Here is a 21513-nt window from a genome sequence, read left to right as displayed (position 1 = left end):
GGTGGATAGTGTGTGAGCTCCACTAGTCTCGTCAAGATGTCAAGAGGAAGTGAGGAAGGTCCCCAGCACACTGGGTAGAAATGTTGTGTTAAACTTATGGGAAGACATATGATGAGCAGGTATAGATAAGTCATGATAATGGATCCATTTATGTATTTGAGTAGCAGTGCCACAATGAAACTATTCATCACATAGATGAACTACCATCTTTTCCAATAATACATACCCTTGATGACGATGATGCCTTTTATGATACTTCTTATGCTCAAGTCATTGTGATTAATGTAATAAAGCTCACAATGTGTCTGGGTCAAATGAAATTTTATTTTTCTCAGATAACTGATTTGTAGCCTACATATTTACTGAGAAAATACTGGTATTAAAACAAAGGACTTCTGAAGCTTAGGATCTTTGAAAATACTATGTAATTTTCCAATGCAATTAAGCTCAAAGTCCTACTATGACTCAATTCTAAGCTCAGCTCATCCTCCATTTGCAGTGCCAATCTAAGATACACATGTACTGATGAACTACCTTAATGGTCTAGCTAATGAATGTCATAATTTGAAATTAAGTGGGTCTTTCATCCATTTAGGTTTTCTACTATGGCAATCTCTTTTGAGTAACTTTGGATTTCACTTTGGAGTCATCTACTATTCTAGTAATTCATATATCTAGAGAACCTCACTTTCTACAGTTTTGAAAGCCTACTTCTGCTAGCAGTGTCTTTTAGAAACTCAGACTAATCCTGAATCATCCTTTTCCCAAGGACCCTGGAAACCACAAGAAAATCTTGATGTTCTTCCTCTGCAGGAGGTTCAGAAGAAGGGGAGGGGGCTTTTCAACTGCTTTCAACACAACAGCAATATAGATATGGTATGGTCCAGAATAGTTTTTTTCAAAGTGTAGTCCCGGGATCCATAAGACCCTTTCAAAGGGTCTTTGAGATCAAAACTATTTATCATAATAATATCAAGCATTTATTATTTCTAATATGGTAAATATTGATAGACATAATCCACATAAACAGGAGATCCTCAAAAAATTTTAATAGTGCAAAGTGGTCCTAGGACAAAAAATTTTGAGAGATGCTAGGCTAGAAGAATCTAAATGCTTGAGTCCTAACTTATCTGGTACGCCCAGGCTTCTTAGACCCTGAAATGTTTCAGGTTTAGGGCTAGTGTCACATCTGATAGAGTAAACCATAGTTCATGAGGGTCAACTGAAATTAAACTGGTTCTTGTAATTAAGTAGAATCACAGAATCACAATACAAAGTTGGAAAGGACCTAACCAGCCAGCTAGTAGAATTCATGTTGGACTGGATCTCTGTTTGATTCAGTCCATTCTATTTTCTGAGACCTTCTCATGGTTATCAAAGTGCTTCAGGGCACATCAAGTACAAACCAATAAATTAAAACCAAAAAATGTGTAAAAATGAGTCTCAGTAAAAATGACAAAATAAACAACTGGAATAAAATAACTGGAATTAAAAATAAATAAATAAAAACTTAGTAACTTCTTCCTTAGGGCATGGAATTGGGTAGGTTGAAAACCAAATTGATAAGACAGAAACTTATGAACACATACTTGTCGAAATAAAATAATCAAAGACTACTGATGGAAACTAAGGTAGAGTGGCTAGAAAAAAAGATTATAGTCATGAAATGCCAGTGGATTGAGAGAGAGAGGAAAAGTGAAAGAGTAGAGAGGATAGATCAGCTGGTTTATAGGTCAGACCAAATGAGATAAAGACAATGAAATTAAGTGTGGTGGTAGAAGAACACTGAAAAGTTATAGTTCATAACTTCAATAGCTTTTTTTCTGGACTTAAATATATTGAAATGATGGTATTTGCTGATGTACACTAAGTTTGCAATAAAAAATTATTTCAAAAAGTGTACTGACAATGACAGGAAGTAGAGCTGATAGTATACATAAAAGGAATGCAAAAAGATAATGAGAAAATGTTGTTGAGCCGTGTCTGACTCTCTGTGACCCCATGTGGGGTTTTTTTTTTTTTTTGGCAAAGAAATTGGAGTGGTTTGCCATTTCCTTCTCTAGCTCATTTTACAGATGAGGAACTGAGGCAAACAGGCTTAAGTGACTTATCCAGGGTCACATAGTTAGTAAGTGTCTGAGGCCAGATTTACTCTCAGGAAGATGAGTCTTCCTGATTCCAGGCCCAGCACTCTATTGAACCACTTAGCTGTCCTGAAAATATGACTTTCTTTTGTAAGCTAAGAAAAGAGACCTCAACAAATCCTAAAAAAGTCTTCGGTCTTGTATATAGCCATATGGTTTACATAACCTAATTTATAGTGCTCAGAAAAAATCATCCACTGAGGTAGTAGCATGATACAGTGGAAAAAAGAACTGGATTTGGAGGCAGAAGATCTGGGTTCACAGCCCACTTCAGTCACTTGGATGTCTCTTTTAAGAGTCTACTTTGCTAATCAGAAAAATGAGGATAAGGGTATTTGCATCATTTACCTGATAGCATTGTTTACAGCAGAGGTGTCAAACTGGAGGCCAGATTCACAAGCCCCTGAGGCCCTACCAGATTAACGTGTTTAACAAAATAAATAAAAATACAATACACAGATAACAACACAGATAATGTCAACTTGTGGTTTTCTAAGTCAACATGTTGGCCAGCAAGGATCCATTTCTACTTAAGTTTGACAGCACTGGTCTAGAAGAGGATCAAATGAGACAGCGTAGTATTACATAGTTTCCTGGAGTTTGGAGCTAGGCTGTCTTCAGAGATCACCTAGTCTAATCTCCTTCATTTTACAGATGAGGGAACTGAGGCCAGAGTGATTAAGGGATTGCCTAAATGTATACAGGTACTAAGTGGCAGAGTTAAGCCATGAACCCAGGTACTCTGATGCCAATCTAATTCTCTTTCCTACTGAATCACACTGCTTAACTTTTATTAACAAATATTTAGTAAGCAGCTTAAATTGATTCTGCACTAGATCTCAAGAGCCCCAGCTAGGTGTAGGATGGAAAGGTATGGTGAATTAAGGCAAAGAAATCCTCTATCAATCATTCCTGAGAACTTGGTAGGAAGTATATAAAATATACATTTTTATATGTATACACACATATACGTATGTGTGTGACAGGTATGCATATAAACACACATCATATACACATAGGCGTGTGTTTATACAGTGGGATTTTTTTTGTCACAGTGCCGTCTTCTGGATTTCCTCATATAGGTATATGGACTTGGTTTACTTAAATAACTAATATTGCCACCAAATGAATACATAAATATTTGAATCTATTTCAGGGTTGAATCTACATTACAACCAAATTTGTTCTTAATTGCAAACAAAGGACTTCCTAGAAATTATTGTGCCTCTATGACAGAAGAGGAATCTGTCACTTACTTCCTCCACCACCCTGCATTCCTGATTGATAGGCTGCCTGCCTGGGTCCTTTCACAATCTACCATGTGGGCTGTGAATTTTAAATAAACCGTACTGTCTCTGTCTAATTACTTAATGGAACTGTCTGACAGTTGGAAAAAGTCAATGGGGTGGAACAGAGGTGAGAGTTTACTTTCACTTGCAATGTTTGGGAAGCTTGGGTCAAGAAACAATGAGATGGAGGTAGAGGCTGAGAAAGAGAAAGAGATAAAAGGGAAGATCCCATATCTTCTACTGTGATACTGTCCTTCTTACAATTTAAATACACAGCTGAAGAGGAAACCAACATTCTACTACCCTTTTCCCATCTCCTTTCACTAGAACTTGGGAGAAACCAATCAGAGAGGATTGCATAATTTCAACTCCAATGACCAAGTCACAAGCAAGAATAGACAATTCTGAATTAGGAGCAAGATCATTTATTAAGGAAAGATTTCCTAAGAACGGAGTATCTCACTAGGTGCAAAGTTTAGATGAGACATAGTACCTTCCCATATAGAGTTTAAGATTTCCTCTAGCTTTAGGATGCAGAACTTAGATCTAAATGGGCCCTCACAAGTTATCTACTCCAACCTTTTCATTTTACAGAAGAGGAATACAAATAGTAAAGCACTTGGCACCTGAGTTTTTAAAAAGACCAATGAAGCTATAGTAAAACTGGGTATTTTAAAAAAGTACTACTTTAACTTTAAATAACACAGATGCTATTAAAAACAAAAACAACTCTGATGTAATTTATCATCTATAATGTATGTTCCAGGACAAATATATTCTAAATCTAAGGGAAGTATAGTCACAATATGGCCTTGGTGATTCAGTATCTATGTGCTCTAGTCACATTGCCAGCAGTTTTGAATTATATTATTTCACTCCAAATTCCTTAATTTATGAACCTGCTGTGGCTGGATAATGGTGCTTTTTTTTTTTTTTTTTTTACATTGCAAGAACACTAAATTTGGGACCAATGAAATCTAATAGTTTGTGACTTTAATCACAATGACCTATGCCACATCAAATGACCTATGTTTACCTTCACCAAGTGAAATATCAGTTATGGAAATCTTTTAAATAATATTCTTCTTGCCTTTTATCTTTTTTTGTTAAAGTAAATTTTTCTAATAATTTTCATTAAAATAGCATTTCAATGATAACAGGTCAAAAATATTATTTTAATATACAAAATATGCAACTGAACAAAATCAATCAGAAAATCTAATGAATGATTATTTTAAAATACAAAAAAGAACGTTACTTACAAAGGAACACTTTCTTTACCCAAAGTTGGGTTCATAATGTAGTCTTTGGTGACTGGCTTTACCCACAGCAGGACCATAAATAAGGGTGCCAAGAAGTTTATGTGAAGTAATGTTCTGAAAGCACATAAAAAAATATCATGAATGCAGAAAGAGAACAAATGCTGCTAATTAACCTGTGGAAAACTTGAGTCAAATTGAAATTTAGAATTTACTGCTGATACTCTGGAGTCTACTAATACTACTACCGCCACCACCTTACTATACACTGCTTTATTTTTCCCCAGAATGTGCTAACACCTGATTTCATTTGATCATCACAATAATTTTGTGAGAGAAATATGGAAGGCCTTATCATCACTATATGCTTACGGAACTGAAGTTCCGAAAGGATAGCCAAGATCACATGGCTGGTCAGGGGCAGAACTGGGCTGAGAATCCCCCAGTCTCTTGGTCCTATACTCTTTCCACTACTCCCCTTCCTGCTATCCTTGCTCTCAGATTCAATGAAAAGCTCCATGAGCAGTTCTCTGAATCAAGTGTTCAATGACCCCAGTGAATTCAGTTTTTTACATTTAATGCAGCTAAGAGAATGTGTCTTTTCATTACAGAGGAGAAAGTTATATCCATTTAAGTGGTAGTGATTAGAGAGGTCCATAATACTACTCTATAAGGCATATGACAGACAAACCAGAGTGAAACACTGTTTAAATTAGAATCCCTTCAGTATATAATGATCATGTAAAAACTTTAAATCACATTATCAATATCATATGTGATTCACAAATTTTCATTTCTTCTTGGATCATTAAAAACATACCTGAAATTAATTTTCATATCCTATACAAATCAAGGAAATTTATTTCATTTCTGACAAGGCAATATTCCCAATACAGCAAAGGGCTTCAGTTCATAGCTGTAACTTCATTGTTAATTGTACTCGGAATTTTTACCCCATGATGATTGGAAAAGATTTTTTTATTATTTTAGAACAAAGGCAAATTCTTTAGAACAGTTATTTTATTTTACAGGTACTGGTTTTATTGTCAACTATCCTGAATGGCTAAAATTGAGGGGGTTCAAAGAACCATTTTTAAAAGTAAAATGGATGGCTCTAATATCATTGTATCTGAAAATGATAATGAATTGTGTGGGGAACAGTGTCTGAGTTAAGAAACCATGAACACCTGACAGGAAAAAGGTAAAAGTTTGGCCAGAGCCCTCTAAGCCTAGTAAGAGTCGATGCCTGCCATGAGGGTAACAACGTCTTTGTGCCAGTCACAGTCCTCTCAAAGCCAGGCTAGCGTGCCCACACCCCTTGCATCTAGGCAGAGTGCTGTAACACAATGGGGGGTGGGGGTGTTCAGGAAAGGACTGCAGCAAACCAAAAGCCCCCCCCCCAAGAAAATTCCCAAGCACACAAAAGCAGAATCTCTACAAAACCACATGTAATTCCAAGAGCCACTAAAATGTCCACAAAAATAATAAATGCTTAAATATTTTTATGAGGTGTTTCTTTCATCCAGCAGTCTGAGTAAGGCAGTGGGCTTAGCCAAAGAAAGAGGCAGTATTAGGTATGCAGTGTTGCTAGGGAACACTATAGTATCAAGGAGCAGCCCACAGCGGTTTCAGTAGCTTGTGAAGGGCTCCCCTCCACCCACCCTTTTCAGCTTATTTAAATCATAACGCTGGGGTTAGTGGACTGAAGTGTGTGTGCAGAGTGGAGGGGGAGAATCAGGTTTTTTCTTAAAAGAAGCCATTAGAGAGACGGGTGGTGGGAGAAAGGCAGGATGTAGCCAAGAGCATGCTGAGTAAAAGGAGGAAATAAAAGGGGATGAAGGGGTGTGTGGTGGGAGGTGGGAATAAGTACACCCACACACAAAGCATATGCAGAAAAATGGAGGTGGGGGAAACAAAACAAAAGGACTGTCAAAATTAAATAAAGGAAAATGACACAGGTAAAAGAGATATGAATGCTCATCTCCCTAAGAAAAGACTGTAAAGAAGCACCATCATTAAATACAGGGTTTTACAGATGAGGAATGTTAGGAAATATGAATTACTCAAAGGATCCCAATGATTGTAAATAAATAGATAAAATGGAACATTTTCCACTTTGGGCTTCCACTGCAGGAAAAAAAAAAAGACTAGAGGGAAACTTGGACCCATATATAAATTGAACTATATAGCCTTTTTCCAGATGGAATTAAAGAAAAATCTATTGATAATCAGAGAGTAGAGTGTAATGAGCTTCATGAACTATTTTGGAAATTCAGTAAAACACCTCAAACTAAAAAAGTGTTCAGTGACACACAACAGTGCAGTGCCAGAAACCAAATAGCAACACTGTAATTTAGAGCAATAATTTGATTAATATTTTTAAAAGATTATGGAATATCAACAACTTAAATTATGTTATCAACATGCTCAATAAAAGTCATTTCTTGTACTGTTAACTAAGGTTTTAGCATATTTGGCACCTAAACACAAAAGTTAAGAAAAAATCAAGTGCTTGGATTAAGAAAGTAAAATACACATGTCTCCAAACTAATGTTTATTGATTATGTCACTGTGAGTACTAACAATTTAAATAAAAGCACAAATATGTATTTGTGTCTTTTATATTCATCTCAAAGAACAAAATGTATTTGGAAGGGCAGAAAGGGAGAGGGTAAAAAGCTTTTAAAAATACATTGCACTAACAAAAGCAAAAGTAAAAAGGGTGTTCAACTTGTATAGAAATATGAAGTACAGTCTAAGTAGATCAAATGATTACTTCATTATTAATTTTCATTACAATAAATTGCATATACCTGCATTAAGATGAAAAACATATATTTATCTGCATGTGCTTATGTACATTTTCCGCTTACTGTGTTATTTTTTCTGTTGCCAAATTCAGGGCATCCAGATGCATTTGAGCCAGCCGCAACCCAGGGAAAGTCAAAAAAGCACCAATAAGTGAACACAGAACAGCCAGGAAAAATTTGAAAGTAAGTTTAGACACAGGACCCCTAAAAAAATGAAAAGATTCATCAATATTTCCTTAAGTGACTTTGTGAATTTCCTTTTTCCTATCAATTTATCCCATAAACTACATTTACTAATCACAACCACAAACATTTAAAACAGATTCAGGTAAACTTCTTACTCAAGACAATGGTAGTAATAAAGGCAACTCTGACTTTAGTTAAAATTTTCATTGGCAGAAAGTATTTAAGAGAAAATATCAGAGAAAGTGAATTCTAGCCAGAATTGTTTGAATCCAGAAAGGCCAAAATAAAAGCAAGTAAATAAGATTAATAATGGTAGATAGATGCAAAGTCTAAGGGCAAAAATAATAATGCAACTTCCCTGTAACAAGGATAAAATTTTTAGAAAATAGGTAAAGCAACAAAGATGACACCAGAAACGACGTTTTCTTCCCAAAAATGTAAATTTTAATTTTCAGTTAAAATATTTGGATTTCATCCTTAAAATTTTCCAAAACTTACTGGGATTCTAAACCTTGCTTTTCAAGAAACTGCATCGCACTTTCTGAAAAATTTGTAAAACCTGTAGGAAAAAAAATGGATTATTCTTATCAGGGACAAAATACAGAATCTTTCTTTGGAAATAAAATGCTAGAAAATAGCATCTTAAATTTTCAAGTGTCTAGCTTAGCTCTTTCATGTGCTAATTAGTATGCCACAATGCAATAAAATTTGGTTATTAACAGGAACAGTCTTTGAAAACATCCCTTTGATATTTGTACATTCCATGAACGTGAATAAAATTTGCATTAATTCTTCAGGAATTTGTTTAATTTTTTTGCATCACAGAAACATTTAACTGTAAGAAAGTTGCAGGATGTGGATTAAAACTGAAAGGTAAGCAAATAATATCAACAAAGCAAATACTGCACAATGAAGACTGGATTCTTTTTAAAAACAATGAATAGTAAATTGTGCCTTTTAAAATGGGACATATACATTCCAAACATGAAGGAATTAAAAGTACACCTGAAACATTAAAGTTATTTTAATATAGATGGGGGGGGTGACAAATTAATTTATATACATGTGTGTGTGTGTTTGTGTGTGTGTGTATTCATCTAAAGTTCAAAGCATTTATTACCTGTTTCAAGTCCAAATTCTAGGTAGTTTTCAGTAACAATCAAGATTGCCATGGCTTTGACAAAGAAAAAAAATCCAAAGGTAACACAAACTGATCTTTCACCACCTTCTTCTACTTTGAAATAGTGTGTAGTCAACGAAAACAGTACCTTGCTGTAGGAATAAAAAGTTCAGGAAAAAAAAAAGGAACAACTTTGTGGAGTCCCAACAGTAGTACCATTTTATGCTACCTGAAATGCCATTAGAATTTCAACACTCTCTACAACATACTGTGGAAATCTGGCCATTCTCCCAGGAAGCAGAATGTATCATTTAAGAACACAGCAGGTTCAAGTATGGTTTAGAATAGCCCTGACTTAGGGAAAGAGCATAAACAGTAGCAATACTGTCCTTGGACAAATAGAGTAGACATTAAAATACAAATGAGTATCATATTGTACTATAGGTTACTATATTAATTTCTATGCCATAGGTTCTTGGAGACATGAAAGACCAGGAAAGGAGTCATTTTAGGAAACTAAAGATTTTCCTTGCACTGGTGTGTGTACTAGGCAACACACAAGCCTGTTAAGGAAAATCATCAGTAATTCCTGGATTGAAGGTAAAATTTAGAACTCAAAGTCCAGGGCCTTCTAGGTCATTTCATCTAACACCCCCATTTTAGTAGGAAGAAACTGAGGCCCACAAAGGCTAAGGGATTTTCCCAAGGACAAGGGTAAAGACCAGCAGCGTCAACATTCGAACTTCAGTCTTTTCCCTCCAAAATCAGGGCACCCCACAAAACTACAATGCCTCCAATCCTGATGCTACTTTAACCCACAGCCGGGAAACTATTTTAGGTTTTACATCTGGAGACATTATGGCTTAATCAGAAAACATGGAAAACATAAGTTCCAAATTAATGTGTGTGATTCTAAGCAAGTCACTTTTCTATGCATCAAGATTTTCATAGCAAAAAGGGATTCCTAAGATAAAAAAAAAATTAGTGCTAAAATGAACCTCAGAAATAATTTTACAATCAAATCACACTTTCAGTGACCTGATCAAAGTGAGTTTAGTGATAAAGCCTGGACTAGAATCCAGGTACTTCTGCTTCTCTGGTGATTTTTTCACTATAGTACACTATCTTCTTTAAAGAAAAAAAAAATACCTATACAAACACAAAAGTATTTATGAGTTAGACTTTAAATTCTAGCACTAACATATCACATTTATGCACAGAAGAAACTTCTACTTATAGCAAGAGGAGATGTATTTATTCATGTATCTAGAATTGGAAATCAATGAATTTTCCCATAGAGACAATTCTATATTCAGGTGTTAGATGCAGTTGAAACAGTCTTTATTACTCTTTCAGTCTTATATTCTAACCTTATGGACTCAAACAGCTTGGGAACTTAACTATAATACTGTTTCTAAGGAAACACTCTTGAGTTCAAAATAACCAAGCTTAGAAATCAACTCAAAAAACAATAGCTTCACAAAGTGAGGATTATTTCTATTACGGAAGTGGAAAAAGTTAAGGGAATGGAGTTTCAGCCTTGTTTCTACTAACTAACCAGCTATGTAACTTTGGACAAATCACATTTTTCTAAGGCTTCAGTTTCCTCATCTGTAAAACTTTTGAGTAAAGTCCCTTTCAGCTCTGAGAACCTATGACTCCAAGAGCATAAAACAGACAAATTCTTTACCATTCACATAATTAAAAATCCAAGAGACTTTCTTGACCCTTTATAAAGCTATTAAATAAGTCTTTTTTTAATATGCTTGTAAACACAATGATAAAGACATTCCCCAAATTAAAACACAATCAACTGACCTGTCTGATTCTAGTCCAGGCTCTATCATGACTCACTTTGATCAAGTCACTGACAATGTGATTTGATTGTAAATTTATTTCTGAGGTACATTTTAGCACTTATTTTTAAATTGCTACTTTTTCCATATGCATCTCTGTGCAGAAACCAAAATGTCTTGGATTGACAGCAGCCACCGACCAGAGCTTGATACCATCTCACTCAATATATTTTTATTTCTCAAATAAATTGTGCATATATTATGCTCTCCCTTTCCCCTATTTTTACCATTCATAGTGCAATATATTCCATTTAAAGTAATCTTTTTTCCAAGTACCAGCATTCAAGATAAATGGATATTTATCAACTTGAATATTTTAATGCTATGAAAAAAATATTAGTTTCTATTATTTTTCATTGTAATGATCAAATACTTTTAAGTTACATTAAGTCAAGAGATTTTTTATGATAGTTTACGAACCCAAACACTATCATTCCAAAGAGTGTTTCTTTGGGGAAAATGTGTTCCTAAGTTTCAAATAACTGATGATTGATTATACGTTATTCTGTTGGCCTCTCATAATCTGACATCACCCTGTCTTTCCAAATTCATCTCACACTATACCCTTCCCCCACGAGCAACTGATCTGTTCTCTAAACTCATTCAGAATTCTCTACCTCTATAACTTTACTCATACGGTTTCCTATGCTGGCAATAACCTCACACTCCCCTCCATCTCTGCCTGATTAAATCCTACATATTCTTTAAAGGATGAGCTACGTCTCAGTGAATCCTTCCCTGACACACCCCTCCCTGCCCCCTGTCAGTTTTCATCCCTCCTCACTTGAATCACCCAGAACCTGAAATAGCACTTGTTACAGCACTTGCACCCTGCTAGTAGAAGTTCCAAAAGGCAGAGACTGCATCTTATTTCCTTTTTTTTCCTTCCCAAGGCAAGCATGTAACAACACACACCTAAGGGCAAGCCTCTTCAAAATATACTAAAAATAATTTCTTTAATCTGTAAGCCATTATAGATTTCTTATTCAAAGTCACCCTGTGGCAAGCTGGAAACTTCTTACAATCCTACCACATCCTGGTCAACTCACCTATCTAGGGAGGGTCCTGAATGATGAGAGGAAGTGTGGTACATCAGGAAGAACCCGGTCCAAATCCTGTGTCTGATATTTACTAGCTTTGGACAAACCATAAATAAGACCTCAGGTAATTTACTCCTGAGATGCTCTACATAATTTAAAAACATTTACAGTGAGTTAATGAATGTAATTTGATACCACAGTATCTGTATTTGCCATTATAAGTATACACGACATCAAATTGTAGTATTTTATTCATATTGAACATTTTGAAACTACATGGGCTTTTTATTAAATGGAAACTATTAATATTGCCCATTTTTGCTCTTTGGTCTGTTGTATATACTGAAAACATGAGAAAATATCTACCCATCTACCCTCTTGTGCTTTTTGGTTCACATATCAGTGAATGTAGGTATTGAATATGTTAAATCTCAGAGACAGTTCAGGCCACCTAGTCAAACCCATAAGTCAAAAGAAATTCATTCTCTATCTAGCATACACATGACTGGTCATCCAACTTGCATTTGAAGACTCAGTGAAGGAGCCCACTCCACTTTCTGATCGCTAATTGGCTTTGTGTTTTCCCCAAAGAGTTTAAGTGAAAGAAGAAAAATAGTTGAGGTAGGAGGATTGAAGAATTTTTTTTTTTAATTTTCTCTATTCACTATTAATCTGTCCTAGAATTCACTGCAATTTATGGGTATTAATAGTTAAATTTTAACCAAAGAATCTTTTCATTAAGAACTGAAATTAAACTCAGCTAAATGCTTTACTTAAATGTCCTGTAAACAACATTCAATACTTTAGCTAAATATCATCCTTCATTTTTTATTGTAATTAAACTTTTTAAAAAATTACAGTCTCTTCTGAATTTATGCCAACCCCTAGAAATTCCCAAACTTAACTGAAGCAAAGAAGTTGGTTTGCATAAGTTTCCATAAAATCTAATGTCAACTTTTTCCAGATATTTAGTATGAGGGAAGGGGAAAGACAACATATTTCAGGCAAGATATTTCTATAACACACACACACACACACACACACACACACACACACAACAGCAGAGTTTCACTCATCAACAAATCTGATAAATTTATCAAATTGGCAAGCTCCCTATTTTCAGAGCAAGGTTGTATCCCAGGATTCTTCATCTTCTGCCTCCCCTCAAAATTCCTTTTAAAGATCTCAAAACCATCAGTAGAAATTAATAAACCTTTACTAAACTTTAACCTGAGTTTTCTTACTGTTAATTACAAATTTAAGATTAAGGCAATTGCTTTAGCAATTGGGAAATGTTTAAGAACGGTGTGATCCCAGATTTGACAGAAGGATAACTAGAGTAGGATATAAGTTGTCAATTTCAACTAAATGTTAAAATTATTATATTTCAATGGATTCAATATGATCATTATGAATTATGCTGACGGAACATGACAAAAATTTTACCTTTTACATGTTCACTTTCTACAAAACTTAATTATTATGCATGTTCTATCACCACTTCTTGCAAGACATTGTTATTCACTTAACAAATTCAGATTTTTATATGTGTGATCTTACCTGACATACAAGTTAAGAAACAGTTTGCTGTGATATAAAGTGAATGAACCATTTATCCCTTGGAAAAAATATAACATATTGAATATGTATATTTATGTTTTATATATAACTTATATACAAGCAAAACCAAGGTTTTCCTGCACAAGATACTCTCACTACTCTCTTCCTTTAGAGCTCTCATTAGGGTAGAGTGCTGGCCTATAGTAATTAAGATGGAATAAATGTACTTAATTAACTTTTGAGTTAAAAAAAAAAAATCAACCTTCTAAGTATGAGTTGGGCAGGCATGACCAAACAGGAATTTGTCTGAAAAGGATGTTGGGTTATCAACAAATTATAAACTCAATGAGTCAACGGTTTAACATGGAAGCCAAAAAAATATGTTGCAGCTTTAAGCTGAGGAGCGGGGTACAGGACTTGGGACTTGATAGTCTTGCTATATACACTATGCCCTCATAAGCATGGATCTGAATATTTTAACCAATTACAATATAATGCCACATTTTAGTAAAGACACAGATGAGTTGAAGACTAAACAGAAGAGAGCAAGCAGGATGATAAAGGATTCAAGATTGGATCATAAAGGTACCTGCACTTCCAACACCACAAGGGCTGAGGGGAGGTGAGGGAGCCAGAAAGACGAGAAGGAACTGGCTGAAGAATAGCCTGGAGAGAAAGATTCCCACATAGATGGCCATGTGAAAGATACAGGAGCCAATTATCTAAAATGAGGAACATATTGAACAATAAATTAAAAAACCCTAAAAGAAATTTCCCTAAGTTCTCTGATGCAGCCAAAGACTAAATCCACTATGGTGTCCTAGCCCAGGGAGCACTGGCGACATGAAGAGATAGAATCAAGGAAGAGAGATCAAAGAAGTTTTATGAGCATAAAAGACCACCTAGACTCTCCTGGGCAGGCAATCACAGCGCTGTAAAAAGGAACACTGAAGCGTACCAGCATTCTGAGCCCTGACAAACAAAAGGAAGAAGAAACCAGAATTAAGAACCAAGAAAAGTGAGGTCAGGATCAAATAGATCCTTGACCACTCCTCCAAGAGTCTGAGATGGGGTGGAACCTGGCCCTAGAACTAGATCTTAAACCAAGAACTAAGACTAATGATCACATTAAAATTATGACAATAAATCATGGGTCAAGAATCAACCAAGAGGAAATACGTTACAAGGGAACAATAACACAAAAGCTACAAGAAAAGGCTCAGAAAAGGATTACATGAGTACTTGCAAGAAGTTAAGAGATTATAAAAGAAATATAAACTATAGAGAGGAAAATCTGTAATTAGAATAAATACCTTAGACCAAAAGGTAGAAAACCTTACACAAGTAGTACGTTGTCTTTAAAAAAAGAAAGAGTAATAAGAACTCAATGACTCCATGATACAGCAAGAAATTCTGGGGGGGAAAAGGCCAAAGACTGAAAAAAAAATAGAATATGTAAGGTATTTATTATTAAAAAACAAGCATAGAAAAGAGGTCCAGGAAAAACAATTTAAGAATTATCAGTCACTATGATAACCATGACCAAATAAAAAACCTGGACACTATATTTCACACAATCATAAAAGAAACTGCCTAGCTCTATTAGAGGATAAAGTGAAAATAGAAAGACTCTATCATCTCCTGAAAGAAACTTCAAAATGAAACTCCCAAGAATGTCACAGACAAAATACACATCTTTCCAGGACACAGAAAGAAAAACAAAAACAGAACAAAAACAAACACTGCAAAGACTCAGAAAAGAAAGCAGTAATTCAACTATCAACGAATTGCAGTCAGAATCACACAAGTCTTGTCAGCTATCATTAGAAAGAATAGGTGATCTCAGCATACGATAGTCCAAAAGGCAAAAAATAAATACTTTCAACCCAGTAACAATATTGACTGCAAAAGGGAGTATAATGTTTCAGGGAGGAAGAAAAAAAAAGTTCTTTAATGGAACACAGCCTTTTCAAGCATTCTTGATGAAAAGGCAAGAGCTGAGTAGAAACTCTGAAATATAAGCACAGGAGTTAAAAAAGAAAAAAAAGTAACTAAAAAGGTAAATACATTCGCATACTTGGAAAAGGCTATAGGACAATGAAGTGCTTACATTCTAATAGTGAGAGAAGAAGCAAGTGTTTCTTTGAAGCTCTAAAGTCTTCAAGGGGTCACAGAAAGAATTAAATAAGACAAACCGCATAGGGGTGGTTTGGTTTTGACAATTTTAAGAAAAGGGAGGGAACAGGGAATATATTAGAGAAGAAAGGAAGAGAAAGGAGAAGGAATTTACTGTTTCACTTAACTATATGAGATGCACACTATATACACTTTGAGGAAGATGTTGTGGGAAGAGGGGAACAGACATCACATGAATCTCAATTTAAACTGGTCAAAGGAAGGTTGAACACATAGACACAAAGAGTTTGGTATGGAAACATATTAAACAGTCAAACAGGTGGGGTAGGTAAGGTGTGGAGGTAGCTAGGTGGTTCAGTGGATTGAGTGCTGGTTCTGGAGTAAGGAAAACCAGAGTTCAAATTTGGCCTCAGACACTCATTAGCTGTGTGACCCTGAGCAAGTCACTTAACCTCTGTTTGCCTTAGTCTACTGGCAAACCACTCCTGTATCTTTGTCAAGAAAATCCCATATGGGGTCACAAAGAGCCAGACACAAAAATAACAAAGGTAAGGGAGAGGTTTAAGAGGAAGGCTAGGATTGATAAAGGATAAGTCACAAGGAAAACAAACTGCAAAGATTGAGGGCTGGATCAAGAAGAAGAGATTAAAAGCAAAGAAACAAAGAATAAGAAACTTTGGTTGTGGTCTGGGCAAGGAGATGAGAAGAGCAAAAAGATGGCTTTAACTATAGATCACTCCTCATTCACCACTTACTTCTCTGTTAAGAGAGGGATGGGGACGCGAATAAAGGGAAATAAACAACTAACAATTACAACCACAAATGTAAGATAAAACTTATCTATAGAACTGAAGATAAAGAGAATGGAAGAGAAATAATACAACAATTATTCTATTTATGAGAGTTTAAGCAAAGATTAACAAAGTTAAAATAAGGAACTAGAGCAAATCTATTAGATTCAGTGACTCCTGCATCTCTTGCTATCTTGCTATCCATCAAGCTTTGCTATAGTCAAACTCTGGGTTACTCCCAACATCTGCCTCTTTTGTTTTATTCACATACTGGTAAATGGAGGAGGAAAACATAAAATCATAATGTCGGAGGACCAGTTCAAACTTACATTATCTAAGCTCAACTGGACCCTCCCTGTAACAAGGCAAATATTCTCTTTCTTCGTAGGTGAATTGCTATCCTTTCATAGTAGCTGTTCTAAACTTTACATCTCTTCAAGCCTCTGGTACCCCCTCCCCAACCCTCTCATTAGAAGATTTTGCCTCAATCTCACACAGACACACACACACACAAACTGAGAGACTATTTGCTGAGTGTTCCACCTTCCTCCCTCCTATCACATCTCACATCATCCAAACATATTTTGCCAATAATATCTCCGTCGCTCAGTTTAGACGATGGGTGGCCCCTCTCTACATTCACCTTTGATCTCTTCCCCTTCCATCTTCTCCACCATCTTCACTATCATGTATATATTGTCACTAATCTTCAGTCCCTATCTACTAGCTCATTCACCGCTTCCTACAAACATACTCCCCATCTTTAAAGAAATTTTCTCTTGAACCTATGCTATTCCCACTACCTATCATTCTATCTCCACTCCCTTTCATGGCCAAATTCCTTGAGGAAGGCATCTATACTGGGGAGCCTCTCCTTCCTCTCATCTCAGTCTCTTTTCAATCCTATGCAATCTGGCTCATGATAGCATTCAACTGAAACTACTCTCTCCAAAGTTGCCAGTGATCTCTTAACTGCCAAATGAATGGCCTTTTCTCAATCCTCACCATCCTTGAGCTTTCTGCAGCACTTGAAAACTACTGATCACCTTTCTTGCCTAAATACTACCTCCTCTAGGCTTCTGTGACACTTCTCTTTCTCGGTTCTCCTTCTATCTGTCCAACTCCTCCTTAGTATCCTTTTGCTAGTTCTTCATCAATGTCACATCTACTGACTGTAAGTGTTCCCTAACACTCTAGCCCAGACCCTCTTCAGTTTTTGCTCAATACTAACCACAGTTGGTTTTCTCATCAGCAGCCATGGGTTCGATTATCATGTCTGTGCAGATGATACTAAGAACTACAATTCCAGCCATAGTCTCTCTCCTGATAGACTACGCAGAGGATATCCAGCCACCATCTCTCACTTGATGGTCCCACATCACTAAATGTCTTTTGGATATCTTAACTGAATGTATCATAGGTACCTCAAATTCAATGTATCTAAAACAAAATTCTTTATCTTTCGCCTGAAACCTCCCCTCTACCTAACTTCATTATAACTGTCAAAGATATGCCACCATCCTTCCCAATTTATAAACTCAACGTCATCCTCAATGCATTTTCACTTGATCCACAAAGCCAATATGTTGCAAAGTCTTATTGTTTAAACATGACTAATGTGGAAATGTTTAATATGATTGCAAACGTATAGCCTATATCAGATTGCTTGCTGTCTTGGGGAGAAGGGAAGAAAGAGAGGGAGGAGGAAAAAAAATTGGAATTCAACATCTTATAAAAATGAATGTTAAAAACTATCTTTACCTGTAAAAAAAAAATTAAGTGAAAAAAATAAAATAACAGGTCCTGAATAAAAAGATAAAATTATTAGAAAAGGTGATTTTTCTAAGCCATGTCACATCCCTTGTTCAATGAGCTACAACAGTTCTCCCTATTATGTCTAGACTAAAATATAAACTCCTCCATCTGACATTTAAAGTTATTCATAAACTGTTCCCTTTTTACCCTTCCATTCTTCCTGTGCTTTACTTTTCTCCATACACCCCATGATCCAGCTTACACTAACCTACTTGGTGCTCCTGCCTTTGCACGAGTTATTCCTCAATCCAGGAATACTCTGCCAGATCACCTCTGCTCTTAGTTTCCCTGGCCTACTTCATGTCTCAAATCAAATCCTACATTCTGCAAAAGGCCTTTCCTGGTCCCCTTACAAATTATTGCCTCTCCCCTTCAGATTACCTTCCATCTATACTCTAATATCGTATATCTACTTAAATGTTTATATTTTCTCTCCCATTAGAATTCAAGCTTCTTGAGGGCAGGAGCTGCCTTTTTTTATATCCTCAGTGCTTAACATAGTGCCTGACACATACTAATCAATTAATAAATGATTGTTGACTGACAGACTTCAAGTTTACTCAAAAAAGGATGAGTAGTAGCAATCACAAACTCAGACAAAACTACAGTGAAAAGAGAATGGTTCAAAGAGATAAACAGGGAAACTATATTATGCTTAAAGGCAACAAAGATAATAAATCAATATTAATACTTAATGGCATAGCATCTAAACACTTAAAGAAAAAGTTAGTCAAATTACAAGCAGACAAACAGGCAGCAAAACTAGAACAGTGATGAACTTCAATGTATTTCTTTCCCACATAGACAAATCTAACAAAAAGATGAACACGAATAAAATCACTAACCTGAACAGAATTTGAGAAAAGTTGACAAACATAGCTCTCTGGCAATTATTCAATCAGAACAAAAAGGAGTATACTATTTCTCGGATGAGCATGGCATTTTTGCAAAAACTGACAATTTATTAAAATATAAAAACTACTCAAACGGATGTAGTAAAATAAATATGAAAAGTATCTTTGTACAGGGCGCAATGCAATAAAAATTATATTTGACACAAGGTTTGTCTATTTAAAAAAAGGATTAAAAATCAATGTGATACTTTAATAATTTAATTCTAAAGAATTAGTGAATCAAAGAACCAATCATAGAAAAAAAAGAGAATTTAATCAAATCAAATTACAACAATGAGAGAAAATACTAAAAATTTTAGGTTGAAGCCAAAGCAGTGGCTTTTCCTTTTTGGAAAATGTTTATCTTTAAATTCTAAATTTTACCAACATAAGAGAAAAAGAATAGATCAATGAGTTGGGTATGTAAGTTTAAAAACTAGAAAAGCAACAAGTCAAGAAATTAGTAAATGAAGAAACTAATTAAATGACAAATCTGAAATTCTGAAAAATCAAAGATTAACAAAACTTAAAGTAATAAAAAATTGAAAAAAAAAACCTAGTAAGATTAATAGTTACTTAGTCAGTTTTTTAAAAAGAGAAAAATCAAACTGTCAGCATCAAAAGTGAAAAAAAACAATGGAGAAAAAAGAAAACTATTAGAAAATATTATGCCCAGTTATATGCTAACAAACTGATAACTTGGGTAAGAGATTAATATTTAGAAAAATATTATATCCAGATTAACAAAAAAAAGAGAGTTTTAAAAATCCAATTTTAGAAAAAGGAACTGAAAAAGTCATTATATGAGCTACCAAAGGGGTGGGGGGGAACCTATAGGACCAGATATATGCACAAGTGAATTTTATCTAACATTTAAAGAACGATTAATTCCAGCACTACAAAAACAATGCAAAAATATGAAAAGGGATACTCAAATTCCTTATATGCCAAATATGGTTTTGATAACCAAACCACAGAGAAATTAAGCAGAGAGAGAAAAAAAGAATGTAGCCCTATAATATCTGCTGAATATTAATACAAAAATAATAAATAAAATATTACCAATGACTCTACAAGATACTAGAAAGAGCATCCACTACAACTAGGCTGTATCTATACCAGAAATGCAGAATTGATTCAATGTAAGGAAAACTATAGACATAACGGGATTAGGACTAGACCTGTCATTCATCGGTATGGGGAACTTTTAGATGAGGAAACTCATCAATTCAGTCAGCATATTTTCTGAAACTCAGAGTCTAAAAGAGTTGCCTGTAATATGAAGAAGTTAAGTGACTTGCCTACAGTCTTGCAGTCAGCATATATCAGAGTCAAAACTTAAATCCAGGTTTTTCTGACACCAAGGTATGTCCAATCATTTTTTAATATTGTCTGACTCTTCATGATGCCATTTGGAGTTTTCTTGGCAAAGATACTGGTGTAGTTTGCCATTTCTTTCTCCAGCTCACTTTACAGATGAGGAAACTGAGGCAAACAGAGCTAAGTGACTTGCTTAGGGTCCCACAGCTAGTGCCTGAGGTCAAATTTGACCTCAGGAAGAGGAGTCTTCCTAACTCCAGGTCCAGCACTTTATACACTGCACCACCAGCTGCTCCAGGTCTACTCTAGCCACTATACTACACTGACCCAAAAATGTTGAGAAAATAATTATAAATATATATTAAATGTAAACAAAACAGACCTTATTAATAACAATAATAAAATGTACATGAAATCAACAGGATGCATACAATGCTTCTGATAAAATTTAATACTCATTTCTGCTTACAAAAAAGGAATACATGGATGATAGGAATGAATTATAGGAATGAATGGGCCTTTCCTTAATAAAGAAAATAGTACACATCTAAACCTCATAGACTTCATTAAATGAAAAGGCTAAAAGTTTTCCAGTAACATCAGGGATAAAGCAAGGATGTCCATTATCAACAATATTATTTCAAATGGTGGTAGAAATGCTAGGTATAGCAGTAAGACAAGAAAAAAAGATATTGCACAAATAGGAAACAAAATTGCTACTTTTTATAGATAATATGATGGTCTAGAGAAGTCTAATACGTCAACTAAAAATCAGCTGAAACACAATAACTTTAGCAAGGCTAAGAGAACAGAAAATAAAGCTACATAAATCAATAGTCTTTCTATTACCCCAAAACAAAACAAAAAACAACCAGCAAGAAGAGAAAAAGAGAAATACCATTCCAAATAACTTAAGAATGCATGTTATATCTGAGGGTCTATCTCCCAAGTCACACATAGCAACTATATGAGAATAACTATAAAAAACTTTATAGAAATAAGGACAGACCTAAATAATTGCAGAAATGTTAATTAGACTGTGGCAATAGAACAGAAAATGACAGTGCTTTCTAAATTAACTTATGACAATAAAACTACCAAAAGATAACTTTATAGATCCCATTTTTAAAAAATCGTAAAGTTCATCTGAAGGAACAAAAGTTCAATGTCAAAGGAAATCATGTAAAAAGTGGAAAGGAAGATGGCCTAGCAGTACCAGATGTGAAACTATATAATGCAGCAGTAATCATCAAAAGAATTTGGTACTGGTTAAAAAACAAAACAAAACAAAACA

The 21513-nt window shown here is 35.0% G+C and overlaps 1 protein-coding gene across 3 annotated transcripts in view; it reads right to left on the bottom strand.

Annotated features, from left to right (window-relative positions):
* Positions 1-21513, bottom strand: part of TMEM161B (transmembrane protein 161B) — a 104758-nt gene that overhangs the window by 9225 nt on the left and 74020 nt on the right. For all 3 annotated transcript variants that reach the window (XM_027864326.1, XM_027864325.1, XM_027864327.1), the window contains 4 exons: positions 8809-8960; positions 8187-8247; positions 7566-7706; positions 4696-4809 (listed from right to left, as the gene is read on the bottom strand). In XM_027864326.1, the coding sequence (XP_027720127.1) occupies positions 4696-4809; positions 7566-7706; positions 8187-8247; positions 8809-8960 (468 nt within the window). The remainder of the gene's footprint in view (positions 1-4695; positions 4810-7565; positions 7707-8186; positions 8248-8808; positions 8961-21513) is intronic.

Source organism: Vombatus ursinus, unplaced genomic scaffold, assembly GCF_900497805.2.
Source record: "Vombatus ursinus unplaced genomic scaffold, bare-nosed wombat genome assembly UNPS02014774.1, whole genome shotgun sequence".
Taxonomy (NCBI): Eukaryota; Metazoa; Chordata; class Mammalia; order Diprotodontia; family Vombatidae; genus Vombatus; species Vombatus ursinus.
The sequence above is the reverse complement of the archived record's forward strand: the minus strand, read 5'-3'. Positions and strand labels throughout refer to the sequence as shown.